The following is a 20,546-nucleotide window of genomic DNA, read 5'->3' as shown; positions in this document are numbered from 1 at the left end:
TTTATGAAAATGACACTTATTCTTCAGGCAAAGGAGTCATTTTTCTACGTAGAATAATGACCGGGGGGTCATTTTTCTGCGTAGAATAATGACCGGGGGGTCATTATTCTACGTAGAAAAATGACCCCCGGTCATTATTCTACGGGGGTCATTATTCTTCATTACATCGGCTCTCGATTTTTTCTTTTTGGCATGCCGAATTGCTCGGAATGTAAATACAAAACAAAAATATATCAGGTTAAGAAATAGAAAAATGCATCAATACGCCAGAAATTACGTGTAGACCGATGGACATGCTGCTGTCTGCACGAGGATGAAGCTTATACCATCCCCACAAATCGACAAGAATAATCGGTCATCGGATCATTTTGTTTTCCTAATTACCGCTTCAACAATCATATTTTTCAGCCACAAATTACTTGAACATTAGTATCTTGACAAATTACGGGCCGAAATACAGATTTGTGAAGCGAAATTAAAAGACAGCTTACCTTGTGAATTTTTTCGAGAAGACTGACGAACTTGTGTATGACGTCACAGATTTGGTTGAGGTTACTAATATCCGAAAGGCCAACAGAGCCTGAGAACACTGATAATACTACATTCAAGGCAAGACCCATTTGAACATTTAAATAAGCATATTGGCCCTTCGATAAATGGATTTAACCCTGAATAGTTAAATCCTATTATGTTTTACCTAGTTTGGAGTTTTTTAAGTTACATTTTTTTTAAAATTCAAATTAACATCAAATGACAAAAATGAAAAATTAAAATTAAAACACTTTTATCTTAAGGTTGCTTTATATTTATTCCGTTTTTAATCCACGGCAAAATTGCGCAAAACTGAATAGATAATTATTATATTAATAAGATCAACTCAAATCAGTTTCGTTTCTTATTTTGTTTTAAATCCAGTGTGATTATTATTGTCAAATTTAAATAAAATTTCATTCTTTATTCTGAAAAATAAATTACAGAACAAAAGATTCAAAATGTATCCGCTCGCATTATCACCCCCTTATTATTTGACTATGGAATTATGATCTTAAAATTGAGTTTGTTGGATTAATTTTGATTTTTTTATTTAAATAAATAGTTTCAAATTTTTTGACGTCATTGATAGTGGCTTTTTCAAATAAAATATACCTCGTAAATTTACCTTCCATGCCATTGGTTTTATGCAAAGCTTTTTTGTCAGGTTTACGTTCACAAGGAATCTGAATTCTGGTGGGTCTTCTCCATTGTTAGCAGATGTATTTCTATATTCATATGTAGCAGAATTTATAAAAAGACAAACTAAAATACGAAACAGACAAGCTTTAAACAAAATCAACAGCTATTTTTGAAAAACCAACAGACACCAATGCAAAACAAACGATCTCCGATGCAAACCAACAATCATGCACTGAATAAACGCTAGATGGCATGCAAAGAGGTATCAAGAGATATCACACCCTAGAGAATCTGAAGAAAATGTACCCTCGGGGCTGCGCCCCTCGTGAATTAAGCACTCATCCATTATGTATCTCAACATAACCAATACAATTGTATTGGGTAACTACTACTAATAAACATACTTTGAATTAAATAAAATTTATGTTGCAATTTAAACGCATTTTGTCCTCAAAATTGCTTATCATTCGCTTTTAGTTTACTGTATATGTAAGTGTGTGTCTAGTCAAGTTTGCTGCATGTTGGGCAAAAACGGATAAGGACTCGCAAGGTCTTCAAATCTGATTTTGCCTATACAAGTATACTACAAATGAAATGTATTAATGGTCAAGGTTTTGGTCAATTTTTTTTCCGATTTAAATGTTTACGATGATCCAGTAAAACATTTATAATAGGCAACCAAAGTTTGAGTGTTATTTTTTTTTATAAGCGAGTTACAGAGCTTACAATTCTTTGCTATCTAATTAAACAAAGCTTTTGTTTACATTTTGAATGTTGACGTGAAAATTCTAGTTTTAGACCTTTAAAGAATGCGTAAACGTAATGAATCGTTTATTTATGCTTCAAATGAGTAGGAAAAAAGAAAAAGACACACCACCTTAAAAAAGAGTTTTACTGGTATATTGAACGTATGTAAACAAAAACAGGGCTCGATTTTATTTCATTTCTTGTTTCTATTGTTTTTGTTTCGTTTTTCAGTATGTTTCGTTTTGATTCCATTTCTTTTCGTGTTGATTTCATTTCGTCTTGTTTCGTGTCGGTACAGCTTGGCAATTGCAAGCTGTTCGTTAATGAGGTTGAGGTTATATTACATATTTTTTTTATTATCTAAAGCTCGTGAATAGAGACAATTTGCATATATTGCTGACAAAATATTTCAATAATTTCGAAATCATCATTGATAAATTATAAAAAATAAAACAGAGGGATGAGTCCTTAATCAGTAACCATTCCACTCTTCCTTTACAGAACATCCACTGTACACACCCAAGATAATGTTAGGAGCTTATATGATTTGTTGTTATCCAAGTACACTTTTTGCAGTTTGGACCTTAATAACAGACAATAAAAATATTTTTCAAGACCCTTGTAAATCTTGTTATTTTTGAAATTTTAATTTTAATGGTCAACATACGTTTTAAATAACCATGAATTAGACTTCCCTTCCAGCATTTTTATTTTTATTTTTGTTACCATTGAAGTTATTGCTGAATCATTGCTGAATTTAAATATGTTTGTATACACAGTGAGAATTGGCTCGCTTGTTCTCTAATGCTTATCCTTCTTCTTAAAATCGTCTGAAAATCATGCAAAAATTACAAAAATTTCGCAGACTATGATCATGCAAATATTTTTAAAACTTCCAGCAACAACTTTAGCCTTGATGTTATTCTATTTCCATTGTCAGTTTTTTTTTTTTTTTACATGCAATAAGACTTAGTAGTATGGGAGTAGTGGACTCAATAAAGTCCAAATGTTTTCATCAAAATGTAACGTATCCTTTGGTACATATATAATCTCAGGACCTTACGTATTGAAGGTGTCTAAATGATTTGCTTTGGTCATCTATTGGAAAATAAAACATTTTAGCTCTCACTCCACAAATACACTTTCTAACATTATAATGTTTTGAGGTGTGATACATATTTCCATACGAAACGCACACATTTGATTGCCCCCTCCAAAAATTCGAAATCTGGATAAAGAATGGTTAGGTGGGTTGAAACTGTCACATTTGGCTAGCGACCTGGTGTAACCAAATAGTCGTATATATATGAAATATAATTTTATGATTGTATTCTGCTTTACGTTAATTAGTCATTAATTTAATTTGTTGTGCACTCGATACGAAATAAGTGTATAGTGAACAATGTTAAAGGTCATTGACCGAAAGGGACAACTGCGTAGTTAGAACTCGTGGTGTGAGCGGGATGACCAGGAAGAATAAAACTCTCGATGATGATTGGACTTTGGAAAGCGGTCAACGGATGCAAGACTCTTAATTGTAATTAACCTTTAACAATGGACTTCGTTATAAGTCACTTATGAACTGTGACCCGAAAGGATGTACTAACAATTGCTAATTTTATTTTACTGATTTTTATACTCATGATTTGATTAATAATAAGTAGAGGATTTTAGACTGATAGCAGATTGATTATATAATGCTTTTATACCACTATACGATTACCGTGCTTAATAAATATAATAAAACTCCAACTGACTTATGACTTCAAAAGTCTAAAGAATAACAACAGAAGGATCACACTGGGACTTTTTTTGAAACCAGTCTCAGACCACACTTTTTTTTATTTTAGAAAATATATCCTCTCTTGAAAAGAATATCCTTTCTTTCTCTCTTTGAAATGTTTCTTTTTGAAAATAACATTATTCTGTACTATTTTCTCTCGGTCTTCTCTTTGACTTTGACAGGTACTCTTGAATTGTAACCGCAACAACTGGTAAACACGGGATAAGAAAAGGATACAATCAAATGTTAAAGAGAAGTTCCCTACCGTCAATGAATGATATCAATTGAAAATGTCTTGCTTACCAGTAGCAGGTTACATGATAAGGTGTAACAGAAGTATTTGATCTAATATTAATTAATGGCCAATTAAGAGAAATCCTTGAGATTTCTTTTTTACATTCGCAGCACTGTTAAGGTTTACTTTATGGTGGCGCCGACCAGAGAGTACCGGAAATGTTAACTATGACATCACACAAAACAACAAGTCGTCAAAAATGCTAATAAATAAAGTAATTTCCGATTGTAATGTTAAATGTTAAAGAGAAGTTCCCTGCAGTCAATAAATGATATGAATCAAAAACTTGCTTACCAGTAGCATTTTAAATATTATAATTAATTGGCGGGCAAGTCATTGAAATTATAGTAACCTTTTATCTTATAAAAGGCGGATATAAATTAAAAACAATGTTATTCAGTTACTTAGTACATGACGGATGACCGTTGATGTTCGTGTTTGTAAAGTATCATAATTGCAGAAATGATAATATAATATGTTTTTGTATTATATTCAAACCAACGACGTAGTTTCAGGCACCACCTGTAAGACACCAAAAACAACTAATTGATACCAACATGCAAACGAATAAACAAGACGGGACAGTATAAATACTAGCTTATGAACAAAGCAACCTATAAGTGAACTCGCAGGTTGAACAAAGGTCTGTATAAGTGCGTTAGTGTTCATACATATTATTAATAATAATGTTTGCACGAAATTAGAAATAATTATAACAATATAGCAAGCAGCTTAAATCATAACTTTTTGATTAAATAAATGAAAAAGAACAAGAAAAAACTCTCAATCTTGTTTTGTAAACTTTGTTAGTTTAGATTTTGTTCTTTCTTTTTTTAGCATGAAATTTTCACTTCTACTTCTTTTGCTCGTGATCACGTGTTGTCTGATTGACGATTCAGAAGGTTGGGGGAGACGTCGCTGGCGAGTAAGGATCAGAGTCAGAAGAGTTTTTAAAGCTGTCTGCAACACTGTTTGTCGTATCAAATGTGTGAAATCTTGTCCATTATGTAAACCAGTATGTGGCAGAGTTTGCGGAAAAGTTTGCGGCAGAAAAAGAAGCGAGGTTGGTACATTTCCTTATCATACAATCTATCATCATAGAGATAGCGTCACTTTAACCTACCTGTACATGTATTCTTTTGATATCAGGATTTTCAAAGTAATTCGCTTCCTTGTGACTTTGTTGCTTGGGACAAGAACGGAGATGGACATATTGATATAAAGGAGTTTTCTACTGTTGCCTACGTCGCTGTTGAAGAAGGAGAATTGGCTTTGGCCTTCGAAGCCACAGACACAGATGGTTTGTCAACACATCAATGATCAACTCTTGATTTTGTTTAAAAACAAAATTTCCAAATTAGTTTTTCCTTGGAAGCATATTAATAAGATTGTTTTGAAAATGCGTATACTTTCCCATTAATATACAGAATACTTAGTAATAGTTTTTTTTATTTATTACCAGGAAACCAAAAGATTTCCGAAGAAGAACTAGACAAAGCTACATTTCTTTTTGGAAAATGTTAACAAGTTGTTAAAAAATAATAAAATGAATTAAGACTAATAAATGCAAGAATTGTTTTCCTTTTTAATTCAAAGGCTTACACCTTCAAAATGGTATGAATGATTCCGTGGTGCCTTTATGGCGCTAGAACCATTATGACATCATAATTGATCTGAAGAATCTTTTTCCCGTACTTTGTGGATTTAAATGAATTATGTAGAAACAGTTCCTTCATACATACTGAAACATATTTTATGTCAAGCTATGGGAAAACTAATTTCGACAGGTATACTCAATTTGACACAACTTTAAACAGGAGATCAAGAGCTTTTTTAATGCCGTATTTGGAGAGACTGTAGGCATTTTTGATATATTTCGATAGTAAAAAAAGGACAAAACTCCAAAATTTGTTACTTATTTTTTATCATTCATAGAAAATTACATTTTTAAACAGTAATTCATTTGCTCTCCAAAATGTTAAACCCCAGTGCACCCTATCAAACAAAGCTATTGTTGCAAAGCATGATTTACGGAATTTATATCCAGAATTTCATAAACCTGTAGGGACCTTTCATTCACTAGATCTTGGCCCGAACTGAATATCAAATTAAAGGATTCGATGGACTTTAACACCCCCTTTAATAACAAATTTCACCAATTAGACATGACTTAATTAATCGGCCTAAAGATAAAACAATATAAACCCTCAGTTTGTTAAATGCAAAGTGTGGAATGTTATATCTCATTTTATATTAATCATTTGGTTAAAGTAGCTATTGAACATCGTTATGTTAAATATTGGTAAACGGATTTATAAAATCTGATAAGGCATCAAAATAATGTTTTCGTTTGGAATCAAATTTCTAGGAAATAAGATTAAAAAAAAAATGATATAAAATAATCCATAAATCCACTCTTTTTCAAGGGTTGTCCTTAACAGAAACATAAAGGGGAGACAGGATGCTGATCAAGTGACTTATTGATCTCATGACAGTAATTATAGAATACATAGAAAAACATAATGCACATTGCCACTGTAAACGTCAAGTTATTTGAATCGCTTTGAAAATAAAAATACCCGCACCAAGTGTTTGCCCCTAAATAACACTGTTTTGTACCAGTTAAATTAAAAATGAAGGCCACACGCAAGCTCAGGTAATACATTTAAAAATTATAATTTTCATAACTGAAGATGAGATCCCTTCCCATATGATAATACACATGAGCAGCACTTTATGTGCAATTTGTGGTTGAACTGTTTGCAGTGAATTTTCAGTTAATCAATAATCTTAACATTTCATGTCATAGAAAGTATAATGGTCTATAAAATTATTGCAAACAAAATTTAAAATTAAATTATGCCCCCTCCCCGTGGCGGTTGCCGGTTCTTCTGTGTGCCTTCATGTAGATCCTCGGGTGCACAGATTTAGAGAAGGGGTGCGAGTGAGGGGTCCAGACCCCCCCCCCCTTGAAAATTCATTAATATCAATAGTAAAATTACCAAAAATACACCTTGGAGCCCAATGCTCTCACAGACATGTAAACGCTCTAACCCATTGCGCTTCAATGTTACGTAACATTATTTTAGGGCTTAATATTTAATTAATATTAAATAAACTTTATTGTTTATCTCAATAGGAAGTATACATCACAATATGCAGGGTTAAATAAGATAGATAAGATAAGATAATTTTATTTCCAAATTCTGAGCCCTTTTGGGCATACAAAGGTACATGTAAAAAAAAAAAAAACAAAAAAAAAACAAAAAAAAAACAAAACAAAAAAAGCAAAAAATAATAATAACCTACACACTAACAGAGAGAGAGAGAGAGAGAGAGAGAGAGAGAGAGAGAGAGAGAGAGAGAGAGAGAGAGAGAGAGAGAGAGAGAGAGAAGTTTTCTAAATGATAGTTTACATAGTTTACATAGAAGATGAGTCTATTACAGTCTCAGCTGAACATGAGGTTTTTCTCAGCTGAAAACAACTATAAATGTAGCTTGCAAAAATTTGAATAACATTATCACATTCATTAGACATTAGCCAGATAAACTTATCTTTATTACATAGATTTTTAAAATTTTTACATAAGCTATCCACGGATTCTATAAAAGGTCTCCTTAATGTATTGTTTGATGTACAATTAAATATAAAATGAATTTCATCTTCTACCTCAGATTTACAAAAAGTAAATTTTCTTTCCTTAACAGGAGTATTATTATAGCGACCAGTTTCGATGGCTAATGAATGAGAACTAATTCTAAAATTGGTAAAACATTTTAAGATATGAGGATTATGAATGACAGAAAAATATTTTTCTCAAAAAAATCTTGTTTTAAAAAGGGCATATGTTCTGAGTTTACCAATTTGCTTATCTGCGTTGTCTGCAAGTGCATTTCTCCAAGTGTTTTTATATATGTCACAAAATTTGCTTGAAGCTATTGACGCAATATTTCTATCATGTATAAGGTGTTGTAAATGTAGTTTATCTAGGATAAAATGAATACTGCTACTCCAGCTGCTTTTGTTATTCTGATATAAGAAATTGTTTTCATACATTGCATTTTTTAATAACGAATGTTCAGGGAGAGCTTCAATTCTTTGTAAATATTATAGATTACACTTTATGATATCAACAGGTGTCCTGCACCACCTTAAAGCTGTTATTTACCTAATAAAATAGTGCAAGTGGATTTGAAGAATAGGTCATAAAAATACATGCATGTTACAAATAACTAATCTGAAATTACGTACACAACACAGGTCTGCAGGTCTCATTTGCGGGTACTAGTTTTACCCAGCTCTTCGATTAGATGGGTGCACGTGTATATACATACATGTATGTGTTTTCCATAAGCAGAAAAGGATTAGTTAAGATCAGCTAAAGGAATTCATTATTGTGTTTTAATTGGAATATTATTATGACGCTGACCAATATAGGTAATCATAACACATGCAGTAGCAGTAGCACAATAAAATTAGATGCCAGCATACATAAGTTCTACTTTCACTTTCTGTGATCTCCCTTGGACAGTATACTGTATAATCATCTTTTAATATTTTAATAAGCTTATCATCGTTACCTATCCTTTCGCATTTGTAAAGTTTCTGTCATTTTAATTTCAAAAGTTATTTTTTTCATTTGTCAGACTTGCACTATTGAGTTGACCCCATATTGACCCTGTATAAGCAATTTCGTATTAAATTTGTGTATTACATGTAAGTAAGTGTAGACACTTATCATTTTTATATGAGTTATTATAGGAAGGAAGGAGTATTTCTTTCTTAATGTAATGTAATGCATAAAATACAATGTTGGTCATGACCTACTGTTCTGACCCCACTAAACAGGAAAATACAAAATATATTCTAATGTCATTATGATACATCAAATGTTGTAAAGTACATTAATGACCCCCAGGTGTTGCCTTTAACATCCCCCCCGGCCTTTATGAAATAGGAAATGATGATACACTGTAATTTTGTTAACTTCTGAGATCTGAGATCTGAGATCCTCATCCTTAAACCATATAATTTATTCTTACTCTTTGCAATTGTATATAGATTATGCCCCCTTTGAGACACTCTGACATTCTAGAACTAGAAATAATGAAGTATTTTATCTTATTCATGTGTAGTGTTTGATCCATGTGGGTAATTCCTAGCCTCTATAGTGATGACACTGCTTTTTTTAAGGAGACTTTACAATTTCCCCAAATAGGCGAATACACATGCACATAACATTTTGTGTATAAATCTTAAAAATTGAATTATAAGCAATTTCCAAAATGTTAATGTGCATCAGGAGAGAAAAAGCAATCAAGAAATTATTAAAATTTGCTACTGTACACATGTAAGAATGTAAGTACAAAACATAGATGATTGATCTATATCAGGGTTCTTAAATTGAATCATATATCATGTACATATTATATATTATTGTTTCTTTCTTCAAGGCATTTCAGATGGTATGTAGGTCATGATCGTAAGTGCTCTTCCTGAAATTATCAAATATCATAAAAACAATTGAGATCCCCACCTTAATCCAAAGATATTATTCCTCCTTAGGTCATGGCGCATCAGATCATTATGGCATGTAAGTCATGAACCTAAGGGGTCATCCAGACCCCCTTAGAATCAGAAATTGTCAATTATCTTTAAATTATTTATGTTTGATGATCCTATCTCTATTTAATCTTTATTATTAAGTCTCCCGAGTGAAATTTCGAAACTTATTGTTTTTGTACGGTTCTTAATACATTTATTATTATTCTTCGTCGTCTTCTTTTTGTTCTTTCCCGCTCTGAACTTGTTTCTCAGAGATGGCTGAACAGAATTGTACAAAACTCTAGGATACAATAGGCCTGCATATTTAGTTGTGCACCCTAGTTTGATTTTTCTCATTATGGGTTAGACAACCACTTTTCGGGGGGGGGGGGGGGTCAAAAGGGTGTGGGGTCTAACATTGAACCTTGTAGGAATAATCGTAGACTCTATTGTAAATGGTAACTTGAAAACGGACAAAGATAATAATATAGGGTTTTCATAATCATATATTGACTGTTACCGGCAATATATAGGGTTTATTAGATCTTACCCCTGGGGTCATCCCCACCCCCCAGGAATTTGAAATTATCATATATCTCAGAAACAGTTATAATCATGACCCCTAAACTATATATATTCATGTTTCTGATTTTAAGTCACATCAAATGTTATCTAGGTCATGGGCCCTGTTGGTGGTCCTGACCCCTTCAAACAGCAATTCCCTTAATATCTTCAAAACAGTTGAGATCCCCACCCTTAAACCATATATATTCTTGTTCCTTGTGTCAAGGGGCATCAAACGGTATGTAGGTCATGGGCCCCGGGGTGGTCATGACCCCCTTGAACAGGAAGTGCACGAATATCTCGAAAACGGTTGAGATCTCCACCCCTTAACCATATATATTTTTGATCCTTTAAGGGCACTAGAAGGTATGTAGGTAATGGGCCTCAGGGTTAAATTTAATTTTTCAAAACCGTAATGCACATCTATAGAACAGTTCCTATCATATCCCTAAATATGATGTGTCTATCCATTAAATCATAAAAGTGATAAACGTCAATTTTCTGCTACTTTTTGACTCCCTGGATGAAATTTTTAAAACCTTACTGCACATCTATAGAACAGTCCCTATCATATCCCAAAATATGTTGTGTCTTTTCATTAAATCATAAGAGGAGCTCTTGGATCTATGTTTTTTTTTTAGTGGTAAACGTCAATTTTCTGCTTCTATTTGACTCCCTGGATGAAATTTAACTTTTTAAAACCTTATTGCACATCTATAGGACAGCCCCAATTGTATCCCAAGAGATGGCGTAGCTACTCCAAAAGTTGTAAGAGGAGTTCTGGGAACCATACTTTTTTTAAAACGTCATTTTTGTTGCCCACTGATCCCCTTAATAAAACAAAAATTCTGGAACCTGATCACACTTCAATATGACAACCCCAATCATATTCTAGAAGATCATTTGGCCACTGCCAAAAAAATGACGTTTTTGAAACCAGTTTTTTTGTAAAAAAAAAAAAACCGTCATTTTTCAGCCATTAAATGACCCCCAGGACAAGATTGAAAATTCCTAAACCTTATTGCGCATCTATAGGATACCCTTAAACATATTCCAAAATATGATTTGTCTACTGTTGGAAATGTAGGAGGAGTTCGAGGAAGAAGGTTTTTTGTGAAAAAACGTCATTTTTTTCCAATTATTTGACCCCCAGGACGAACAGAGAATTTTTAAAACCTTTTTACAAAACATGATACCCCAAATCAAACTCCAAGAGTTCGGTTTGCTGGTTTATAAGATGTAAGAGCAGTTTGAGAAAGTAAAACGTGACAGACGGACGGACGGACAGACGAACGGTCGGACGGACGGAACAGAGTAACAACAATATACATGTACCCGCACTTTCTTTAGAAAGTGAGCGTTTATATTAACAAAAAAAAAAACGTGAACCATCTCTAAAACCCATAAAACGAAATACAAATTTGAAGCAAAGCAACACGGACCTCCAAATAGAGGGGTAGGATTAGGTGCCTAGGAGAAGTGAGCATCTATAATCTATATTCTATAAAGAGGACATCTCCATTTATTATTGAGTTACTAAACACCCAAACATTCATGTTTTTTTGTTGAGTGGTTTACTTTTTCCAGTTAATTGATCATTATAAAATATCATAATAAAAATACATGAGTTCGGGGAAAATTTGATAATTTTAATTTTAGAAATGTCAATAAACAAAATCATGAGTGGTTGATAAAATCGAAATAATATTCTGATAATAATTCTGTACGTGTTAATAAATAAATTTAGAGAATGTATTACATTTGTTGATGATCTAAGTCAGAAATTGTCACAAAAAATCATAATTACTGAATTAGGGGTAGGGATGATTCCTATTGTAGTATCTCCCTTAAACTGCAAAAAAGTTTTCATGAAATTTGTATACGTGCACATGTTTAGGTGGCTCACTACATCGTAAAATATTTTCTCGAATCGGCAGAAATTTTCATAATGGATAAGAAGTATTTAAGTCAAATAGGTAATCAATGTGCAGCTTTGGATCAAAAATTAAATTTTCGAAAACTTGATTTAGTAAACATGAACAAAAGCTCCAGGTGGATTTGAACTCATGATCTGCAGTTCAGAAGACCAATACATGAACCACTGACGAAATATAACACAATCGAATGATATAAACAGTTTAACAAAACATTTAAATCGCCATCGTGTGGCGTAGTGTCTTAAAAAATATAAGTCTAGGTGTAGAGAATAACCTTAAAGTTTATATAACAAATTTTTACGAACATTTTTAAGAGTTACCACACTTGGTTCAAATTTAGAAAAAAACCTGCAAAATTTGAAATGTTGCTTTAATCAATATTTTCGTAAAAGTTGACATTGCAATTTAAAATAGCTAATGTTGTAAATTATTTTGAATTTTATTCCCGTTCTTAAAATTATTGAATATGATTTGCAAAAAAATTCCATCAAAGAATTTAATATTGCAGAAAATTTATTTTGTCAAAAACTATATTACACTCTTTAATTCCAAACAGGGTGTCAATTCCAATAAAAAAAATCCCTTCGCAAGGTACGGAAGTAGTCACGATAATAATATATTTTGTATAGGAAATTTAAATGATATGTTTAAAAAGCAAAACAAATTACTCATTGTAAAAATAGTTGTAGACATAACTGTTCCCCCCAAGTGTAACATTGTGCTTTACCTAGTTTTGGGGTTTTAAGAAAAATAATTTTGAGAAGTCAAATTAACATCATGACAAAACAAGAGACCCATGGGCCACATCGTTAATTTTTCATGAAAAGTTTATTCCCTAAAATGGTGTTTTCTATAGATGATACGTGAATAAAGTACAATTCAATAATATAAAGGGCATTGAGATAAATGATTAAATGAATAAAGGTACTAAAAGTAAAACAAACAAACTAGAAAAAATGTGTTTAAAAGAAAAAAGATCTCTTATTTTTAACCAAAGAGAAATTCTGATTTAGATGAAATCAATATTTTAAAGCACTGAGCTTTTTTTCAACGCTGTCATTTCTCTTCACCCTTTAATACCAGTATCTATTTTATTCAGCGAATCTGTTTTGTTGAGAAATTCAAATGATTGTCATTGATTAAATATCCTGCATGACAGGTACAGCTGCCTGAATTGATAACCGTCGGTGCCTGGTACATACTGCGTGTATACGTTTTTTTTTTCATGAAAGCACGGCATTTCGAACACATGCATCTCAACAAGGTAGCGCAAACATCGCATTTCGATAAAGTGTGCGGGGGGTTGGGGGTCGGAAGAGCAGACCGACCGAAAATCAAGACGAAAAACAATCTATACTACTATATTAAAATAATAGACTCGAATTTTTAGGCTTTAATACCAAATACAGAGAAATCGGAAGAATACTGTCTGTTTGGTTTATATATTTTAAACATCATTGGTACTTGAAGATAACCAATTCGTTTTTATTTTTTCTTATCCAAGCTTTGCTAATTAATAATCAACGAAAATTCCTTTTAAAAAATCCGGAAATCATCTGGATTTTTTGCATTTTAATATCTTGCGCATGCGCATTAAATTCACGCTAAATCCCGGAAGGCCATTTAGTTTATGTTTCCACAATATCATATTTGCATGGATAAACTCAGAAATGATATTACAAATACGTGTAAATTTTCATTGAAAATTTGTCACATATTCTGTTCATCAAAGGGAAATAACTCTGTGCATTTAATATGAAACATCCCGAGAGTTCCAAATATCAACATGAGTAAAAACGTCGGTGAAAAGTCATTCATTTATATGAATTAAATTTTTAGATGAGAGGTATATATTTACAGCTTAGAATGATTTGTTATGAATAATTTGACTGTTTTTTTCAATGCAGCTGCATTAATTTTCTCCAAAATCGTTTCAGAGCGATTCTGCAATTTTTTTGCAACATTACGGGTATATGGGATGCATTTTAACTGTGGTGAAGGTCTGTCCCGAGACACAGTTAGATTATTCTAACTAAGCAGAGTGTAGTGAAATAAATAGCATTATTGTATGCTTGAAGCTTGGTCAACAATACGATGTGTCGATGTATCTGTTTCGTAAATGTCCGATACCATATGCAATGTCAACCCGTGTTCGCACGGGTCAAAGTCTAGTTAATAAATTAAATTAATCACTTCACAAATTACAAAAATCCCAGTCTGTAAAGTTGGGAGGAGGGGGTGTCTCATTTATATGGATCTTTGAATTTAATCAGAATTATTTATATGCATACTTTCCTTTGGGCCTATATTGTTTTGCGTTGTCCTCAGAAGAAAAAAAGGGGCAGTTCGTTAAGAATTTATATTATCTTCTATATTTTTGATGTCTATAGAAGATTTTCAACGAACGCCAGTAGAGTGTTGGTTTGTGAACCGAAGGGTCTTGGAATCGAACCTAGTAGAAGTAATTCCACCTCTTCTATTACAAATAATAAACTATCTTTTGAAAAATAAACATGATATTTCAATTATACAGTTCTTACTGAGGGTGCAGAGTGTCTGAGATCTTCAATTTGTTGTATTCCATCCCTAGGCCCCAATTGCAAGTCAAAGGGTGTATAGAATATACTATCGGAAAAAAGAAACCGTGTATATCTAATAAATGAAAAATCATTTAAAAATTATATGAACAATTTTTTTTTTGTAATACTGTTAACACACGTATTCTTAACAACATCACATAACACATTAATGTCAACGCCGAATAACGTCAATTTCAGCGCACTCGAGATTCACTGTTATTTGAAATTGAAATAACAAAATTAATAACGCGTGTGACCACCATTTGCGTTCACGCATGATTGACAGCGACGCCTCATTGATGCCACTAAAGTGTTCTGAAATGCTTGAGGGATGTTGTTCCAGATGTTGGTTAAAGCCTGGCCTCAATCAGCCCAGGTCACTGGCTGATTTGGTAAACGGCGTAAACGTCTTTCCATTTCATTCCAGACGTGCTCGATCGGCGACAAATCGGGGGAAACAGCTGGCCAAAGCAAGACATCGACATTCTGTTGAACAAACAAGTCCATGACTACACGTGCAACGTGTGGCCTTGCGTTGACTTGCTGCAGAGTGATGTGATTTTGATGTTTCTGTATGAAGGGTATCACATGACGCTGAATAATTTCATCTCGAAAGCGTACGCCGTTGAGATTTCCATTGACAATTTGTAGAGGGGTCCTTCCACGTGCTGATATTCCACCCAACACAATAACGCTACCTTCACCAAATTGTCGACGTTGCACAACACAAGCGTCCTGGTAACGCTCCTCAACGTGACGATACACCCTACAACGGCCGTCACTGCTATCCAAATGAAGTCTTGATTCATCAGTAAACAGAATATTGGCCCAGTCCTGTATTCTGAATCGCAGATGTCGTGTGCACCACGCTAGTCTGGCGATACGATGACGTTGAAGCAGTTCTGGGCGCACCGCTGGACGTCTTGGTCTGATGTTTTGCTCGCGCAGACGATTACGCACAGTTCTAATTGGTCGAAGCCCTGGAATGCTACGGGCAGTCAAACTTGCTGTCTGGAAACGATTTCTCAGATGCACAAGTCTAATGTGGTTGTCCTGTTGACGTGACGTCACACGAGGTCGCCCAGAGCTCGATCGATCCTGAATGTTGCCATATTGTTAAAAACGTTTCCATAATGACTTGATGGTGTTCCGATGAACTCCAAAGTGTCTTGCTACAGTATTTTGTGCCATTGCAGCTTGCAGCATCCAAACAGCATAATTACGTTGGTTTTCGTTGAGTCGTGGCATAGGGGTAAATTTTGTTGAAACTAAAGTGATTTCCTTAACAAAAAAAGTTTAAACAAATCCTTTACAGTTCTTATTCCAAACAGTATTGGCCCTTACAACTCGTGCGTACAAATGCTTCAATAAACAACAGGGGCTCACTACCCATGAAAAAGTCCTTGCACCCGGACGGTTACCATCTGATATTGTCAAAAACGATACCATTATATAAATAGTGCGCGAAGCGGAGGTTGACAATGGTTTTCGAGGGGTGTCAATTTCAACATTTACCCTCCCAAACAGGCACTGTTTATTTTGTAATTATACTGAATGTCTTAATTTTAAAGAGAATTTTACTGCTTCTATATAGAAATGAAGTAAATTCAACGGCGAACCGTACGCGCATAATTAACGCGCATGTAACAATTCGTTGTGTTATCCGTTGCCAAGTGTGCTGCTAACGCTGAGGGTAATAGAACGGATTACCAACTGCATGCGTCTAAATCAATCAGATTTAAGTATTTAACATGAAAGTATAATAATATTGATTGTTTAAATTTTATAAATACAAACAACAGATATAGAAAAATTATACTAAATTTTAAAATGCACAGTTTCTTTTTTCCGCTAGTATATGTTACACATTGATATCCATTATTTCCATTATCAACGTATTTCAATCATTTTCGTTTCTGGCATAGCCGAATGTACAAGATTTGAAGTAAATTTGCCGCATACACAAAAAGGAAAATACAAGCTTATGAAAAAAGAAAAATCTTATATCTCATCGAGAAGTTGTTAAGCAAGTTGAATGAGAATGCATCAGGTTCTTTTTTAAATTATTTACTATTTAGCTAAACAAGGTTAAAATATTCATTAATGTATGTAAAAGTATCCATTAATTCGATCAAACCCTGAACAGTTTTTTTTTCAAAGTGTGTAAGTATCGATGAGATCAACGCGTTTGAAAAAAAATCAAATAGCGTGTTCTTCAAAGTGTGTTGTAACATTACACTGATAAATTCAAACTATTAAATTTTCTTTTCTATATTATTAAAACATCATCATTGAAAATTACCGCAATATCTCTTGAGTTTAACATAAAGACATAGTCCCATACGTTTTAATACGGTTATGAACAGGCGCAAATAAATGTATTGATAATATATTATGAAGGAAGTATTGTTTTGTAAAAAAAAATTCTCATATTGATTTGCATCACCTGTAGCTTGCATGTTATGAAATTTTATATACAGATTGCTTTTCATAAACACACAACTAAAACACATATATTTGTTGAAGGAAAACAATCAAATATTACTAAAATGATATCAGATTGGTAAATACAAGAAAATATATACTCTAGAAATACATTTCTATAATCTGATAAGTTTAACTAATTTCCATTTAAAAAAAAATTTAGTAACATTTTATTATAACATTTACACATCACCTTTCACGATCAACAAGCAAATTTTATGTGGTTCATAACTATATGCTAGCCATTGAGTACACTACTGCGCTGGCGCAAAGCAGTGAAACAATGTGGCTTGAAATAGAAGGTTCCAAATAAGTTTAATGATAGATTCATGCATATTTGACTTAAAGGAGCATGGTCACGCTTTTGGTCAATTTTTTTTTCTTTTTATTATTTGCAATGCCTTAGGAATGCATTTCTAATGATCAAATGAAATTTTGGTGCGAGTCGTTTAGTTTTAAGCAAGATACAGGGCCTACAATTCTTCGTCAAGTAAACAAGGCTCGTGTCCTGTTTTTATTTACCTAGGTTCAATATACCAGTAAAAATCTTTTTAAAGCTCGTTTGCCTATCTTGTTATTCATTTTAAGCATAACTAAAAAGTTCCTAACGATTAACACATTAATTTTAAGTCTAAAACTGGAATTTTCACTTCAACATTCAAAATGTAAACAAACTCTTTGTTTACCTAGCGAAGAATTGTAAGCTCTGTAACTCGCTTTTGACTTATCAAATAACACTCAAATTTTGGTTGCCCATTAAAAATGCCTTACTGATGCATTGTAAACATTTAAATTCGAAAAAATAAATGTTGACCAAAATCATGACCACGCCCCTTTAAAGTATAATAAATCTTCTCAGTGAATATATTTTTTTTATTAATATTAATATTTTAATTGCTTCAAAATCTAATAATACTATGAAGGATGATACAACAACTTGTTATTTTAAATTATTGTACATCCTATTAAGGTGCACCGATCCTCAGCCTCAACGTATTTTTTTTTATTATAAAATTTAAAATTTGAATTCAAAGGTATAAGGCAATTCGATAAACTCAATGAGTCTCTGATGGCTAGGGCATGAAAGGCATATAACTGCGCAATGTTGTTTGAAGAGATAAACAGTTCTTGGGAGAAACATCTGTCTGATTTGAAATTAAAATTAAATAAAGAGTCTGCCAGGTGTCCATGGCTAATTCACCTTGTAAACTTTAAATTATTAGAATACATGACAAAACAAACGATGAATTTGGAAAGTAAAGTCCGGAATTAGTTCATTATAGAACAGTCATTTTTGCAATGTGATATTGGACACATGGGTCTCTGGCTTCCTTCCACATCATTGAACCCTTGTGCTAGCATCCATTTCAAAGACAGGTATCAATAAACCATCAACATTATTTCCCGATTCACCGATTCACTGATTCGCAACGACTAATTTTTGCAAGTAAGCTGTGTTATGACCAATGTTGTTATTACAATCATACGACAAGGGCTGGTTCGCGGCGACACATTTTAGCGACGATGGCGCTCTCGCAAACCTTGCAAAATGTTCTCGCTTGCAAATAATACTTGGTTTACAGCAAGTTGTATTACTTGTATTTTAATCGTTGTTAGATAAATAAAAATGCAGTTCAGTTCAGTTCAGCTCAATTGTACTCATACAAACATTTATGTCAGCTTTAAGTGGATTGAATGTTACCACTAAATCATCCAATTTTTTGTTTTTGGCTTCAAGTATGCTAGATTTATCTTTTTGGACCCTTATTAGATCTGGCACGCGTTCAATGGGCATGTCTGATTGTTTTGGTACAGAAGTCAAACAATATCTTTATCTATTAAGATCAAACATTGGCATAAGCTGCTGAGAGTGGTATTCACAAATCAATTGTTAAACAATATTATACATTTTATGATGGACATATCTATTGCACTTACTTAACACTTGTATTTCTCTTTTGAGAACAACTTAAAGATAGTGAGTATATCCTGCAGATCTTGAAATGCTGTTTACCCCTTTTTAAAAATAATCTACGTGAAGTATAACACATTTGTTTAAACTATAAACAAAAGGTAAAACATTTCAGTGATACGCATTTTAACCATGGAACGTCAAACTGTGATTTAGGAATGTTTATAATTAATAGACATAAATCTTTCAATTTACCCGCATTCTCTGAAAAAAAAAAGAATTGATTAACTAGTAGTAATGTTTAAACACAAGTTTTTTTTCTTTAGTTTAGAAAGATATTTAATAATATTGATATTACTATAATTGCAGTTTTAAGATTTGGTGCAGGAAATCCCTAGCTCAGCATTTTAAATGTTTATATAAATTACCTTGGTAAAAAACAAAAGTTAAATTAATTTTGAGGGATAATGCATTCTTGGTTTTTCACTGGCGGGGTTTTATGACGTTATGTAAAGATGCAAACTGATAATCGACGAAAAATACTAAATTTACTACGAAATAGAAGAAAAATGTAAATAAGGATTAAGGATCACCCTGTAAAACCTCCGTCTAACTATCTGATTACCCCCAGGTTAAAAAGCTAATCTTAGATTTTTTCAGCTGGTTTCATACATATTGATTTTTTCTCTCCAAATATGTACTTTTGTCATTAATTATTTCATAAAAACATTTAGCTTTCTTTATTTCTCGAGTAGTTTCTGTCTGTTTAGGTTCATATACAAAACATGATTTTCTGGTCACATATATTTAGTATAGTCTTAATGAGAGACTTTGTTTGAACTGGAGATGAGTAGTTCAATTAGGACATATATTGAATGTCACCATTCAAATTCTTCAGTGAATTTTTAAGCAACTTTCTCGAGATATCTCCTCAAAAATCGAAGAACAATATTTTGTTCATTTCGTGACATAGATGTAGTTAAGGGAAATAACACTTTTTTACGCTTTCAAATTAATTGCTTTAGAATTCCGTAGATGTACAGAGTAAATTATACACATATGTATTACTTTACAATAATGTTATATAATGAACACTACTTAATATATCCAAAACAATGTCAATTGTTTTACGGTGTCACAACATAAATAGTCCCATGTTTTGCTACTGCAGAGGATGTATAACCTAATTCGATATGACCCTTTCATGCTTCATCGGTATCATTGTTAATAGGACTTACAGTAGTATCTTTCGTAGCCACGCATAATGGTAATCTTGCTTACCGATAGAGTCGGGATTTTCTGGGGGGTTTTAAATTCAGTATTGATAAAAAAAATACCCTTACCTCTTCTCTTTTGTGAACTATTGGTCTCCTAGCTAGTTTAAGCGTCCTGTCGATGATTTTTACTCTATGAACACAAGCCCTTCTTTTTTAGTCACAGCTTGCCTACCATTTGTTGATTTGGCGATTGTATTACATGTTATTGTAACATGATAATCTTGTTTATCATATAGACGAGACAATCATC

At 32.8% G+C, this 20,546-nt stretch overlaps 2 protein-coding genes across 2 annotated transcripts in view; one reads left to right on the top strand and one right to left on the bottom strand.

Annotated features, from left to right (window-relative positions):
- Positions 1-20,417, bottom strand: part of LOC128187340 (uncharacterized) — a 60,177-nt gene extending 39,760 nt beyond the window's left edge. Inside the window, exon 1 of the mRNA XM_052857752.1 lies at positions 20,363-20,417. The gene's annotated coding sequence lies outside the window, so the exon portion shown is untranslated. The remainder of the gene's footprint in view (positions 1-20,362) is intronic.
- On the top strand, positions 4,578-5,576 carry LOC128187343 (uncharacterized). The gene is made up of 4 exons (XM_052857754.1): positions 4,578-4,641; positions 4,836-5,061; positions 5,148-5,298; positions 5,461-5,576. Exons 2-4 carry the CDS (start codon positions 4,837-4,839, stop codon positions 5,520-5,522), a joined length of 438 nt encoding a protein of 145 aa, XP_052713714.1. The 5' UTR covers positions 4,578-4,641; position 4,836; the 3' UTR covers positions 5,523-5,576.
- Positions 20,418-20,546: the final 129 nt, after the last annotated feature.

The sequence above is a fragment of the Crassostrea angulata genome, chromosome 6, assembly GCF_025612915.1.
Source record: "Crassostrea angulata isolate pt1a10 chromosome 6, ASM2561291v2, whole genome shotgun sequence".
NCBI classification, from domain to species: Eukaryota; Metazoa; Mollusca; class Bivalvia; order Ostreida; family Ostreidae; genus Magallana; species Magallana angulata.
The sequence above is the reverse complement of the archived record's forward strand: the minus strand, read 5'-3'. Positions and strand labels throughout refer to the sequence as shown.

Bases quoted from the DNA above. Each gene is read 5' to 3' on its own strand.
- LOC128187343 (XM_052857754.1), top strand. From the start codon at position 4,837: ATGAAATTTTCACTTCTACTTCTTTTGCTCGTGATCACGTGTTGTCTG. The intron at 5,062-5,147 runs GTTGGTACATTT...TTTTGATATCAG, and splicing joins GCGGCAGAAAAAGAAGCGAG to GATTTTCAAAGTAATTCGCT. The intron at 5,299-5,460 runs GTTTGTCAACAC...ATTTATTACCAG, and splicing joins CGAAGCCACAGACACAGATG to GAAACCAAAAGATTTCCGAA.